Source organism: Mesoplodon mirus (genome assembly GCF_964341445.2).
Source record: "Mesoplodon mirus genome assembly, chromosome: 6".
In the NCBI taxonomy this organism is placed as follows: domain Eukaryota; kingdom Metazoa; phylum Chordata; class Mammalia; order Artiodactyla; family Ziphiidae; genus Mesoplodon; species Mesoplodon mirus.
In genome coordinates, this window is record NC_138982.1 from 99477576 (window position 1) to 99491900 (window position 14325).

General features: G+C 39.0%; 1 protein-coding gene across 1 annotated transcript in view; it reads left to right on the forward strand.

Moving 5' to 3' along the window:
* The window catches only part of TOMM70 (translocase of outer mitochondrial membrane 70), a 45009-nt gene extending 31772 nt beyond the window's left edge, over window positions 1–13237 (forward strand). Inside the window, exons 10-12 of the mRNA XM_082626080.1 lie at window positions 9340–9437; window positions 10025–10147; window positions 12782–13237. Of these exons, the coding sequence (XP_082482206.1) occupies window positions 9340–9437; window positions 10025–10147; window positions 12782–12935 (375 nt within the window). The 3' untranslated portion in view covers window positions 12936–13237. The remainder of the gene's footprint in view (window positions 1–9339; window positions 9438–10024; window positions 10148–12781) is intronic.
* Window positions 13238–14325: the final 1088 nt, after the last annotated feature.

Genomic DNA, 14325 nt, shown 5'->3' on the forward strand with positions numbered 1-14325 from the left:
CTGCTCCCCACTAGCTATCTATTTTACATTTGGTAGTGTATATATGTCCATGCCACTCTCTCACTTCGTCCCAGCTTACCCTTCCCCCTCTCCGTGTCCTGAAGTCCATTCTCTATGTCTGCATCTTTATTCCTGTCCTGCCCCTAGGTTCATTAGAACCTTTTTTTTTTTTAGATTCCATGTATATGTGTTAGCATATGGTATTTGTTTTTCTGACTTACTTCACTCTGTATGACAGACTCTAGGTCCATCGACCTCACTACAAATAACTCAATTTCGTCTCTTTTTATGGCTGCGTAATATTCCATTGTATATATGTGCCACAACTTCTTATCCATTCATCTGTTGATGGACACTTAGGTTGCTTCCATGTCCTGGCTATTGTAAATAGTGCTGCAGTGAACATTGTGGTACATGACTCTTTTTGCACTATGGTTTTCTAAGGGTATATGCCCAGTAGTGAGATTGCTAAGTCATATGGTAGTGTGGGTTTTAGTTTTTTAAGAAACCTCCATACTGTTCTGTAGTGGCTGTATCAACTTACATTCCCACCAACAGTGCAAGAGGGTTCCCTTTTGTCCACACCCTCTCCAGAATTTATTGTTTGTACGTTTTTGGATGATGGCCATTCTGACCAGTGTGAGGTGATACCGCATTGTAGTTTTGATTTGCATTTCTCTAATGACTAGTGATGTTGAGCATCTTTTCATGTGTTTGTTGGCAATCTGTATATCTTGTTTGGAGAAATGTCTATTTAGGGCTTCTGCCCATTTTTGGATTGTTTTTTTGATATTGAGCTGCATGTGCTGCTTGTATATTTTGGAGATGTATCCTTTTTCAGTTGCTTCATTTGCAAATATTTTCTCCCATTCTGAGGGTTGTCTTTTGGTCTTGTTTATGGTTTCCTTTGCTGTGCAGAAGCTTTTAAGTTTCATTAGGTCCCATGTGTTTATTTTTGTTTTTATTTCCATTTCTCTAGGAGGTGAGTCAAAAAGGATCTTGCTGTGATTTATGTCATAGAGTCTTCTGCCTATATTTTCCTCTAGAGTTTGATAGTGTCTGGCCTTACATTTAGGTCTTTAATCCATTTTGAGTTTATTTTTGTGTATGGTGTTAGGAAGTGTTCTAATTTCATTCTTTGACATGTAGCTGTCCAGTTTTCCCAGCACCACTTATTGAAGAGGCTGCCTTTCCTCCATTGTATACTCTTGCCTCCTTTACCAAAGATAAGGCGACCATGTGTGCATGGGTTTATCTCTGGGCTTTCTATCCTGTTCCATTGATCTATATTTCTGTTTTTGTGCCAGTACCATACTGTCTTGATTACTGTAGCTTTGTAGTATAGTCTGAAGTCCAGGAGCCTGATTCCTCCAGCTCTGTTTTTCTTTCGCACTCTTGCTTTGGCTATTTGGGATCTTTTGTGTTTCCATACAAATTGTAAAATTTTTTCATCTAGTTCTGTGAAAAATACCATTGGTAGTTTGATAGGGATTGCATTGAACTTTAGATTGCTTCTGGGTAGTATAGTCATTTTCACAATGTTGATTCTTCCAATCCAAGAACATAGTATATCTCTCCATCTGTTTGTATTGTCTTTAGTTTCTTTCATCAGAGTCTTATAGTTTTCTGCATACAGCTCTTTTGTCTCCTTAGGTAGGTTTATTCCTGGGTATTTTATTCTTTTTTTGCAGTGGTAAATGAGAGTGTTTCCTTAATTTCCCTTTCAGATTTTTCATCATTAGTGTATAGAAATGCAAGAGATTTCTGTGCACTAATTTTGTATCCTGCTACTCTACCATATTGATTAGCTCTAGTAGTTTTCTGGTAGCATCTTTAGGATTTTCTATGTATAGTATCATGTCACCTGCAAACAGTGACAGTTTTACTTCTTCTTTTCCAATTTGGATTCCTTTTATTTCTTTTTCTTCTCTGATTGCTGTGGCTAAAACTTCCAAAACTATGTTGAATAATAGTGATGAGAGTGGACAACCTTATCTTGATCCTGATCTTAGAGGAAATGGTTTCAGTTTTTCACCACTGAAGATGATGTTGCCTGTGGGTTTGTCATATATGGCCTTTATTATGTTGAGGTCGGTTCCCTCTGTGCCTACTTTCTGGAGAGTTTTTGTCATAAATGGGTGTCGAATTTTCTTAAAGCTTTTTCTGCATCTATTGAGATGATCATATGGTTTTAACCCTTCAATTTGTTAATATGGTGTATCACATTGATTGATTTGCATATATTGAAGAATCCTTGCATTCCTGGGATAAACACCACTTGATCATGGTGTATGATCCTTTTTTTTTTTTTTTTTTTGTGGTACGCGGGCCTCTCACTGTTGTGGCTTCTCCCATTGCGGAGCACAGGCTCTGGATGTGCAGGCTTAGCAGCCAAAGCTCACGGGCCTAGCCACTCCATGGCATGTGGGATCTTCCTGGACCGGGGCACGAACCCGTGTACCTTGCATCGGCAGGTGGACTCTCAACCACTGCGCACCAGGGAAGCCCAAGTATGATCCTTTTAATGTGCTGTTGGATTTTGTTTGCTAGTATTTTGTTGAGGATTTTTGCATCTATGTTCATCAGAGATATTGATCTCTAGTTTTTTTTGTGACATCTTTGTCTGGTTTTGGTATCAGGGTGATGGTGGCCTTGTAGAATGAGTTTGGGAGTGTTCCTCCCTCTGCTATATTTTGGAAGAGTTTGAGAAGGATAAGTGTTAGCTCTTCTCTAAATGTTTGATAGAATTCTCCTGTGAAGCCATCTGGTCCTGGGCTTTTGTTTGTTGGAAGATTTTTAATCACAGTCTCAATTTCAGTGCTTGTGATTGGTCTGTTTATATTTTCTATTTCTTCCTGGTTCAGTCTCGGAAGGTTGTGCTTTTCTAAGAATTTGTCCATTTCTTCCAGGTTGTCCATTTTATTGGCATATAGTTGCTTGTAGTAATCTCTCATGATCTTTTGTATTTCTGCAGTGTCAGTTGTTAACTTCTCCTTTTTCATTTCTAATTCTGTTGGTTTGAGTCTTCTCCCTTTTTTTCTTGATGAGTCTGGCTAACGGTTTATCAATTTTGTTTATCTTCTCAAAGAACCAGCTTTTAGATTTATTGATCTTTGTATCTTTTCCTTCATTTCTTTTTCATTTATTTCTTATCTGATCTTTATGATTTCCTTCCTTCTCCTAACTTTGGGGTATTTTTGTTCTTCTTCCTGTACTTGCTTTAGGTGTAAGGTTAGGTTGCTTTTTTGAGATGTTTCTTATTTCTTGAGGTAGGATTGTATTGCTATAAACTTCCCTCTTAGAACTGCTTTTGCTGCATCCCGTAGGTTTTGGGTCATCGTGTTTTCATTGTCATTTGTTTATGGGTATTTTTTTATTTCGTCAGTGATCTCTTGGTTATTTAGTAGTGTATTGTTTAGCCTCCATGTGTTTGTATTTTTTACAGTTTTTTTCCTGTAATTGATATCTAGTCTCATAGCGTTGTGGTCAGAAAAGATACTTGGTATGAATTCAGTTTTCTTAAAATTACCAAGGGTTCATTTGTGATCCAAGATATGATCTATCCTGGAGGATGTTCCATGAGCACTTGAGGAGAAAGTGTATTCTGTTGTTTTTGGATGGAATGTCCTATAAATATCAGTTAAGTCTATCTTGTTGAATGTGTCATTTAAAGCTTGTGTTTCCTTATTTATTTTCATTTTGGATGAACTGTCCATTGGTGAAAGTGGGGTGTTAAAGTCCCCTACTGTGATTGTGTTACTGTCGATTTCCCCTTTTATGGCTGTTGGCATTTGCCTTATGTATTGAGGTGCTCCTATGTTGGGTGCATAAATCTTTACAATTGTTATATCTTCTTCTTGGATCGATCCCTTGATCATTATGCAGTCTCCTTCTTTGTCTCTTTTAATAGTCTTTATTTTAAAGTCTATTCTGTCTGATATAAGAATTGCTACTCCAACTTTCTTTTGATTTCCATTTGCATGGAATACCTTTTTCCATCCCCTCACTTTCAGTCTGTATGTGTCCCTGTGTCTGAACTGGGGCTCTCGTAGACAGCATATATATGGGTCTTGTTTTTGTATCCATTCAGCCAGTCTGTGTCTTTTGGTTGGAGCATTTAAGCCACTTACATTTAAGGTAATAATCGATATGTATGTTCCTATTACCATTTTCTTAATTGTTTTTGGTTCGTTATAGGTCTTTTCTTTCTGTTGTGTTTCCTGCCTAGAGAAGTTCCTTTAGCACTTGTTGTAGAGCTGGTTTGGTGGTGCTGAATTCTCTTTTGCTTATCTGTAAAGGTTTTAATTTCTCCATCGAATCTGAATGAGATCCTTGCTGGGTAGAGTAATCTTGGTTGTAGGTTCTTCCCTTCATCACTTTAAATATGTCCTGCCACTCCCTTCTGGCTTGCAGAGTTTCTGCTGAAAAATCAGCTGTTAACCTGTTATTTATTGCTTTTTCCTTGTTGCTTCTAATATTTTTTCTTTGTATTTAATTTTTGATAGTTTGATTAATATGTGTCTTGGCGTGTTTCTCTTTGGGTTTATCCTTTATGGTACTGTCTGTGCTTCCTGGACTTGATTGTCTATTTCCTTTCCCATGTTAGGGTAGTCTTCGACTATAATCTCTTCAGATATTTTCTGAGACCATTTCTTTTTCCCTTCTTCTTCTGGGACCCCTGTAAATTTGAATGTTGGTGCGTTTAATGTTGTCCCAGAGGTCTCTAAGACTCTCCTCAATTCTTTTCGTTCTTTTTTCTTTATTTTGCTCCTTGACAGTTATTTCCAACATTTTATCTTCCAGCTCACTTATCCATTCTTCTGCCTCAGTTATTCTGTTATTGATTGCTTCTAGAGTATTTTTAATTTCAGTAATTGTGTTGTTCATCACTGTTTGTTTGCTCTTTGGTTCTTCTAGATCCTTGTTAAACGTTTCTTGTATTTTCTCCATTCTGTTTCCAAGATTTTGTATCATCTTTACTCTCATTACTCTGAATTCTTTTTCAGGTAGGTTGCCTATTTCGTCTTCATTTATTTGGTCTTGTAGGTTTTTACCTTGCTCCTTTGTTTGTAATGTATTTTTTTGTCATTTCATTTTTTTTTCATGGGTGGTGCTGTATTTCTGTTTTACTGGTTGTTTGGCCTGAGACATCCAGCACTGGAGTTTCCAGGCAGTTGGATAGAGCTGGGTCTTGGTTCTGAGATGAGGACCTCTGGGAGGCCTCACTCCGAATGATATTCCCTGGGGTCTGAGGTTCTCTGTTAGTCTAGCAGTTTGGACTTGGAGTTCCCACCACAGTTGCTCATTGCCCAACCTCTGGCCTGGGAACCAAGATTCCGCAAGCTTTGTGGTGCAGTAAAAAAAAAAAAAAAAAAGCCTTACTGTATCATAGAAAATAAAATTAGAAAGATAAAAAATATATTAGGAAAAATAAAACTATAGTTGAACCAACTGCAACAATGTAAAATAAAACCACACCAGAAAAAAGAAAACAGAAAGGGGAGGGGGGAATAAGCCACAAGGAGAGATCACTAGCAAAGTATAAAGAATAAAATAAAATTAGAAAAATAAAAGATTTATTAGGGAACATAATAATATAAAAGAATCAACAACAGTGAATCAACAAGGTAAAACAGAACCCCAATCGAACAGGAAAAAAGAAAGAAAAAAAAAAAAGCCTTGGCTGTGGGGGCAGAGTTTAGGTGGGGTGGGACTTAGGCATGGGTGGGGTTTAGGGTGGGGCGGAACCTAGGCAATTGGGGTGTCGTTTGAGTGTGGGGCGGGGCCTAGGCAGCGTTACATTCAAGCATGGGGTGGGGCCTCTGCTTAGGACCTGAGTGATCAAGGAAGGGGAGAGGGAGTATGTCCAAAGGAGGGCTTCCGGAGTGTGGAGTTCCAGAGTTTGGAGGTTGGGCCCTGAGTGAGGGTGTGTGGGTGGGGTTTAGGCCCAGCTCATTGGAAGGGGTCTCTGAGTGCAGAGGCAGGGCCCTGGGTGGGGGTGTAGGGGCGGGGCTTGGGTTCTGCAGGGCAGGAGGGAGGCTTCGAGGGCAGAGTATTAGGCCTTGGAGCCCAACAGGCTCCCCGGTGCCTAAGTGGACAGGAAAAGCAGTGGCAGTGTTCCCTTCCATTCTTTCGCACCCCTCTACCACTGTCTCCCCCCTGGGTCTTCCCCCATTGCTGCTGCACTCCTAACCTTGGGTAGGTCCCGCTGGGTGTAGGAACTCTTCCCCTCCCCTAGCTACCCCTCAGGGGTGCCAGTCCATAGGTCCGGCCTTTACTTGTGCTCCCCCTTCCCTGCCTCCCATTCCCTCAGGACCCGCGTGGCTGGAGGGGTCCTAGGTGGGCAGAGGATCAGGCCCAGTATCTCAGCAGGTTCCTGGGGGCCCAAGGGGGCAGGGGAAACCTGGCCATGCTCCCTTTTGATCCTCTGCCCTCCCAGTGGTTCCCCAATTTCCCCTTTGGATGTGGGATCCCTTCCCCTCCCCCAGCCGCCCCTCAGGGGCGCCAGTCCCATCCCCCCTCCACTTCTCCTCCCCCTTCACTCCCCCCACGCCCTACATCCTACCTGGTCACTGGGGGTTCCTCCCATCCCCTTAGGTGTCCATGGTCCTCCACTGGTGCCTGGTAGGTACCCTAGTTGTGAGGAGAAGCAAATTCCGCATCCCCTTAGTACACCATCTTGACTCCACCCCCACATGTATGTTTTTGAATTATATTTTGTCCAGGTATATTTCCAGGAGTGGCATTGCTGGATCATATGGTAATTCTATTTTTAGTTTTCTGAGAACCTTCATACTGTTTTCCATAGTGGCTGTACCAACTTACATTCCCACCAGCAGTGTAGGAGAGTTCCCTTTTCTCCACTCCCTCTGCAGCATTTGTTATTTGTAGACTTTTTAATGATGGCCATTCTGACTGGTGTGAGGTGGTATCTCGTTGTAGGTTTGATTTTCATTTCTCTAATAATTAGTGATGTTGAGCATCTTTTCATGTGCCTGCTGGCCATCTGTATGTCTTCTTTGGAGAAATGTCTATTAAGGTCTTCTGCCCATTTTTCAGTTGGGTTGTTTGTTTTTTTTGTTGTTGATTTGTATGAGCTGTTTGTATATTTTGGAGATTAAGCCCTTGCCTGTCTCATCATTTACAAATATTTTCTCCCGTTCTGTAGGTTGTGTTTTCTTTTTGGTTATGATTTCCTTTGCCATGCAAAAGCTTGTAAGTTTGATTCAGTCCCATTTGTTTAGTTTTGTTTTTATTTCTATTGCCTTGGGATACTGATCTAAGAAAACATTGGTATAATTTATGTCAGAGAATGTTTTGCCTATGCTCTCCTCTAGGAGTTTTATGGTGTCATGTCTTATGTTTTAAGTCTTTAAGGCATTTTGACTTTATTTTTGTGAGTGGTATGAGGGTGTGTTCTAACTTCACTGATTTACATGCAGCTCTCCAACTTTCCCAGCACAACTTGCTGAAGAGACTGTCTTTTTCCCATTTTATATTCTTGCCTCCTTTGTCGAAGATTAATTGACCATAGGTGTGTGGGTTTACTTCTGCAACCCAGGAATTCATTAACCTCAGTTTGAAATCTTATCTGCTCAGTCTTTGTTCCTATAATTCCTAGACAGAAAAAAAAAATGATACATTGGTTGCTGACTACATGCTCTATTAATTAATTGTGAAAGCATGTACTATATAAAATTTTACTGAACGTATAGAAGTTAAAATAGGACAAACACACGTTATAATTGTATGACGTTTGTATTGAATAGTACACTTGGGTTTAGGGCTTATATTTAATTAGGAACAAGCCAGAAGGTGACAGGACCATCTTCATCACTGAAATGAAATTCAGAAGGGCCTTTTTGGTGCAGATTTCTGTAAGCAGCTAAAAGAGCAAAGGCCACTGACTAGCTTTTAAAGAAACCAGATATTAGGAACAACTCTTTTGCAGAGGTTTCATGATTGTACATTTCTCTCTCATTATGTTACCTTCAAAACAGGTTTTGGCTTACTTGAGCATCATCTTTTTTTAATATATTTATTTACTTACTTATTTTTGGCTGCGTTGGGTCTTTGTTGCTGTGCGGGCTTTCTCTAGTTGCGGCGAGCGGGGGCTACTTTTCATTGCGGTGCGAGGGCTTCTCATTGCGGTGGCTTCTCTTTTTGCAGAGCACCGGCTCTAGGCACGTGGGCTTCAGTAGTTGTGGCACGCGGGCTCAGTAGTCATGGTTCACGGGCTTAGTTGCTCCACAGCATGTGGGATCTTCCTGGACCAGGGCTTGAACCTGTGTCCCCTGCATTTGCAGGAGATTCTCAACCCCTGTGCCACCAGGGAAGCCCTACTTGAGCACCATCATATCAGCACTAGCATTATTACAAGTCTGTTTGCACTAAAGTTTCTATCTTTTGGTCCCTCTTCTGATGTTTGCTTCACTATATATAGCAAATTTTATTTATACATAGAGAGTTATATATAGTTATATATAGTTACATAGTATGACTTTTTTCTTTGAACCCTGAAACTTGAGCTTAGATGCCGGCTAACTCTCAGAGGTACAGTTTGATCAGCATGATCTGGTATCCACGTAACCAAGCCCTCCATTTCTGCCATGGGATTTGTCTTCAAACAGTTGATTGTAGCTGCTTTCTTTCTTTGACCAATCTTTTTTTTTTTTTTTTTTTTTTTTTTTTTTTGCGGTACACGGGCCTCTTACTGTTATGGCCTCTTCCGTTGTGGAGCACAGGCTCCGGAGACGCAGGCTCAGCGGCCATGGCTCACGGGCCTAGCCGCTCCGCGGCATGTGGGATCTTCCCATACCGGGGCATGAACCCATGTCCCCTGCATCGGCAGGCAGACTCTCAACCACTGCGCCACCAGGGAAGCCCTGACCCAATCATTTTTAAGGAATGACTCTGATAACAGTTAACATACCTATCTGAACTTATCCTTCCAAATGAGTATTGTTTTTAAAGTAATTCCCTTAGGATATATTATGATAAATTATGAATAAGTGACATGAATGTACCTGTGAGAATCTGATATTAGAACTTACACCAAGAGTGGGATTTTCTGTATTCTAGAGTTTATTAGATCTTCTCCTATTGCATATTACTAACAAACTTAATAAAGAGAGAGAACAGTTAAGATTTCATATTTATAATGTTGCTATGTAAAAACCCCAATAATTAAGATGGAACATTTTAAACGTTTAACCCCCAAAACAGTAATTTGGTAATGAATGGTTACATGAAGTAAATTTTAATAATTAATAAGCAGTATACTTTTAACTGCTTAGGGTGACAGTTACCTAAATTTAACTGAAGTATCTCTTCACATAGGCATTAACAGATCAACAACAGTTTGGTAAAGCTGATGAAATGTATGATAAATGTATTAATTTGGAACCAGACAATGCCACAACATACGTTCATAAAGGGTATGTATTTTTGTGGGTCTGTTTGTTCCAGTAAGAAACGAAATTTCTTGCATAGTAGTAAGATGGATTTCTTTTGGTCACTGAGAAAGGGGACTGTGGTAGAGAGTGTCAGTGTTAGCTGAAAAATTTCTTAGTGCTGTGGATGCTTCACTGTTACTTTTTCTTTTACTTATGTTTCATTATTATACAATAGTTAGTAAATATGCTATTTTCACCCTGGCTTAAGGATTTCAGTTCTGAACATCCTGTCAGGTGTAACTTGTATCAAAATAGGAAACACATAAAATAAGTTTTTCCTGTCCTAGTATACTTGAATTGTCATTTTAAAACTTCACTTAAATTTATACAGAGTAAAATATTAAGCTGTGCAAAATAAGTTAATGACAGAGCCTAGACCGTTGGATACTCTTTTCATAATAAGGAATTTAGACTACAAAACCATTATAAATTGAGGGAAAAAAAACAATTTGATGCTGATTCTATACTGTTTTAGATTTTGTTTTTCCTTGTAAATTAAATTATAAATTCATTGAGAGCCAATTGATACTGGGCCATGGTCACATATGACTTCTGTTTTGCATTTGCAGTTTACTTCAGCTTCAGTGGAAGCAAGATCTGGATAGAGGTTTGGAGCTTATCAGCAAGGCTATTGAAATTGACAATAAATGTGATTTTGCATATGAAACCATGGGAACTATTGAAGTACAAAGGTAACTTCTAGAGTCTGTCCTTAGGAAAGTTAGGGCATCTCCATATTTATCTTTTCATTCTTCTCATTATAGACAGGTTATTGTCAGTAATCATTAAATTTTTAAGTCTTAACGTGTTGTGCCTTTTTTTTTTTTTTTTTTTTTTTTTTTTTTTTGTGGTATGCGGGCCTCTCACTGTTGTGGCCTCTCCCGTTGCCGTCTGGACGCGCAGGCTCAGCGGCCATGGCTCATGGGCCCAGCTGCTGCGCAGCATGTGGGATCTTCCCGGACCAGGGCACGAACCCGTGTCCCCTGCATCGGCAGGCGGACTCTCAACCACTGCGCCACCAGGGAAGCCCCGTGTTGTGCCTTTTGAGGCAATATTCCCTTGAAACTATACAACTTTGATTTGCCTTGTCTAATTATTTTTCCAGTTTAAAAGTCACACTTAAAAGTTAAGTCAGGCATATACATTAGAAAGGGCAATTTGATTTTTCTCCAATACCTGTTGTGATTTTTCCTCCTTTCACCTGTATTATTTCTCTTGGAGGGAAAAAAACATCTGCAGTGTACTTAGGCAGTGCAGTGTAGCATAAGGATTGGCAGCCACATTGCCCGAAGACTTAGATCCTGCTACAGCCAAGTGGCTAGGCAAGTTGCACCATCACCTCTGAGCCCCCGAGTTTTCTTTAAAATCAGGGAGTTGGATAAGAATTTTTGCAATTTTTTCTTGTAACTTCTTGTTTTCTGTAAATGTTTATCCAGAGTTGCACTTGAGATCCACCATTAATAGGTGATAACTGTTTATGCCATAGAATTTAGTATACCATCTTGATACTGGCATTGCCATCCATTTGAGTATCTACTCTAGGCCAGGTACTGAACTCTAGGTGCTTTCCAAATATTATTTCAATTGATTTTTACCCCAGTTTTTATAAAGGTTGAGGTTATATGATCCTCCATTTAATTGAAAAGTGTAGAAACTGATTCCCAGACTGATTAAATTAACAAGGTTACATGGTGAGCACGTAGTAGAAAGAGGACATGAGCCCATATTTTACTGATGCCAAAAGTAACAGATCTTGCCACCATCGATTGTCAGGAACTAGTAGGAGTTGTCTTAATAACCTGTCATGCAGTCACTTCTGGGGTCCTCTGTCTTTCTGCTCCAGAGTAGGCAGAATATATATAGGCTGATGAAAATTTTTGTGATTCTTTTGATCCATCTATACTGAGAGTTGCATATAAATATTAAATTATTTCTTAATTGCCAGTTTGTTAATGTGTATAAAATATTCTCATACTAGAATATGATGGGGTAATAGTTCTTAATCTTTTGAGCAAAGCTGTGGATTTTTCCTAAAATAATGCACATACAAAAACTCTTTGCAGATAAGTTGTTCCTAGAGCCTGGGTTAAGGACCCCTGATTTATGGGGTTTGATGAATTTTGTGTGTTACTTTAAGAATTCCATTCTGAATCCTGCTTTACAAATAGATAAGTGAATGTGAATGAATGAAATTGCTGATTATCCTAGGATTAAGCAAATCTGCTGTCTACCTAATATCTGAACATGAACTCTCAAAGTTATTTTCTTTTTAATTAAGTCTATTATGTGCTGTATCAATATATGTAGTAGGAGATTGAGTACAGTCTCCCCAGAGGTACATTGTATTTCTTAAATTCTAACTGGGATATATATAGTGGGGACTTAATACAGTATTTATTGTAAGATTACATGCATGTATGCATATATACATAGCCAGTACTAGTTACTTTAAAATAACTCTTGGTTCTTGGCAAGTATATAAAGCCTGATCACAGTTAGACTGTAAGAGATAAATTATATACTTTTTGACCAAGCATATTCATCCATTTATTCAAAAAATGGATACTAGCTACCAAGCATTGTACTAGGTTCTAGGAATTGCAAGGTGTCCCGTAAGGATCTGTTAAGACTGTGGTGTAAACAAATATCAATATATATTCATCTGACTGTGCATAGAATGACAACAGAATCATGGGAACAGTGGGGAGGGAGCTACCAATTCCTCTAGTGTGGGAAGGGGAGAGTATTTTTCATGAGGATATTGTATTTGAACTGGGCCTTAGAAAGGTGAGGATTTGGCTAGAATCAGGCAGAGAAGCAGTAAATAATCTGAGCATTATGAGCATGAGTGAACTCAGGGAGACCTGTGTGTATGCAGTAGAGTGTTGGATAAGGGATATGCTGGTAGGGCTCACACAGATCTGTGAAGGTAAGGCCCCTGAATACCTGTAATGTTCTCTGAGGCTATGTCACAGCTTTCTAAAGGAGCCTCATGATGGAGTAGAAACAAGAATTTAGGAACCAGATATGATTATGATTTTAAATAAGTCATTTAATTTCTCTAGTCTCACTGTTCTTATCTGTAAACAAAGACCACAAACAAAGACCACAAGTAGCATAATATAAGCATATAGTATTTGTAATAGTAGCTAACATTCATTGAGTGTTTTCTATGTGCTAGGCATTATTTTGTTACAAAGAAGCATTTTATTAGAATCACAGTTGAAACTTAAAGGTCAGGCTCCATGTAGCTTCACTTATAAACTTCATTGTATACTCTGAAATGCTTATTGAATCTGAAACATGTAAAATTTTTGTTGTTTTAGAGGAAACATGGAGAAAGCCATTGACATGTTCAACAAAGCTATTAACCTGGCCAAGTCAGAAATGGAGATGGCTCATCTATACTCACTCTGTGATGCTGCCCACGCCCAGACAGAAGTTGCAAAGAAATATGGATTAAAACCACCGACATTATAAGATACGGGGGAAGGAAAATGCCCCTCTTTTTAGGAGTTTACCCCCTCTTCAACTGAACCCTAAAGACACTGTCGTGAACTACGTTGAATGGTGGAGCTTAGTATTTGTTTGTGCTGTTGTCATTTGTTACATCTGTTTCATTTTTAGGTGTTGTGGGAGTGCCTGTTGAAGAAAGTTTGCAGTGTTGCAGCTTTTATGCCCTGTGCAACAAAAGCTTAGAACCTGTTAAAGGGATATTAAAATGAAGTTGCAAAGAGTACAAATGATAATAGGCCATGCAAATAAAAATTTTGATTTGTTGATTTGACTTTTTTTTTTTGAGGGGGGTGGGAGGGTGACTGTGTTCTGGATGATTTTGTCTTTGTGTGTGTGTGTGTGTGTGTGTGTATAATATATGAGTTTTTGCAGTTTTACAGCATGTTGGTTTATAAATTAACATAGTAAGTGCTGCAAAATAAGATTCTTTTAGATTTGACTAATCCCTTTTAGTTAATTTTTTTTTTGAAGGAAACAAAGCTTAAGTGGGGATTTCGTTTTTACGACAGCAAAATTGAGACCCTTTTAACCACTGTCAGCATGCGCAATGCCTCTGATTCTGCAGAACGTTAGACGCAGTGGCGACGCTTAAACCTTTGACCCCCTTCAACTATAATGGATAATGTACATCGTTCTTAAAGTCTACAGCAGCTGGTTTTCATAGAGTAAATTATGCAGAAGCAAGATATTCTAATTGATATATGTGCTAGAAGACTGAGAATTAATGGGAGAGCAGACCAGGCAAGAGGTAAGATGAAATGAAAAAGTATTTATAATTGCCTATGGCTATTTTCTACAATAGGTATTACTATTTAAGTGTACTTTTTAAAGAAAATGAAGGTTGGTTGCATATGTAAAGACGAAGTAAGTGTGATAAGTAGTTAATTAAAATTTCTAGTGAAGAAAATGTGGCCTAACAGTTCAAAAAGGATGAAAGTCTCAGATCCAGAAGCATGGTATTTCCTGAAGTGATAAGTTTAATGCTTCTTAACTATGGCTACATGCACTTAAGGGATTTTGAGCCAGTATTTTTAAAGATGCTGAGGACACCTGGAGTGCATTTTAGTTTTGAACTAACCTTGGTCTCTAAGGCCTGGCTGACTGACTGTGTCCACACTACACTAAGGTTTCTGACAGCAGATTTTTGTTTTGTTTTGTTCATTTTACCTTTACCTCACCCTCTTAGAAATCACTTTGTGTTTTTTCCAATTGTTACTTTTATAGATCATCCTTTTGCTTATATGCTGGATTTTTCTGGTGGGGTAGAGAGGTGTTCTTAAAGAGTCTCTTGTTTTGAGATATTCAGGGTGGGGAGAGGTTTACTTAAGTCTGAGTATAATAAAAAGAGCAAGCC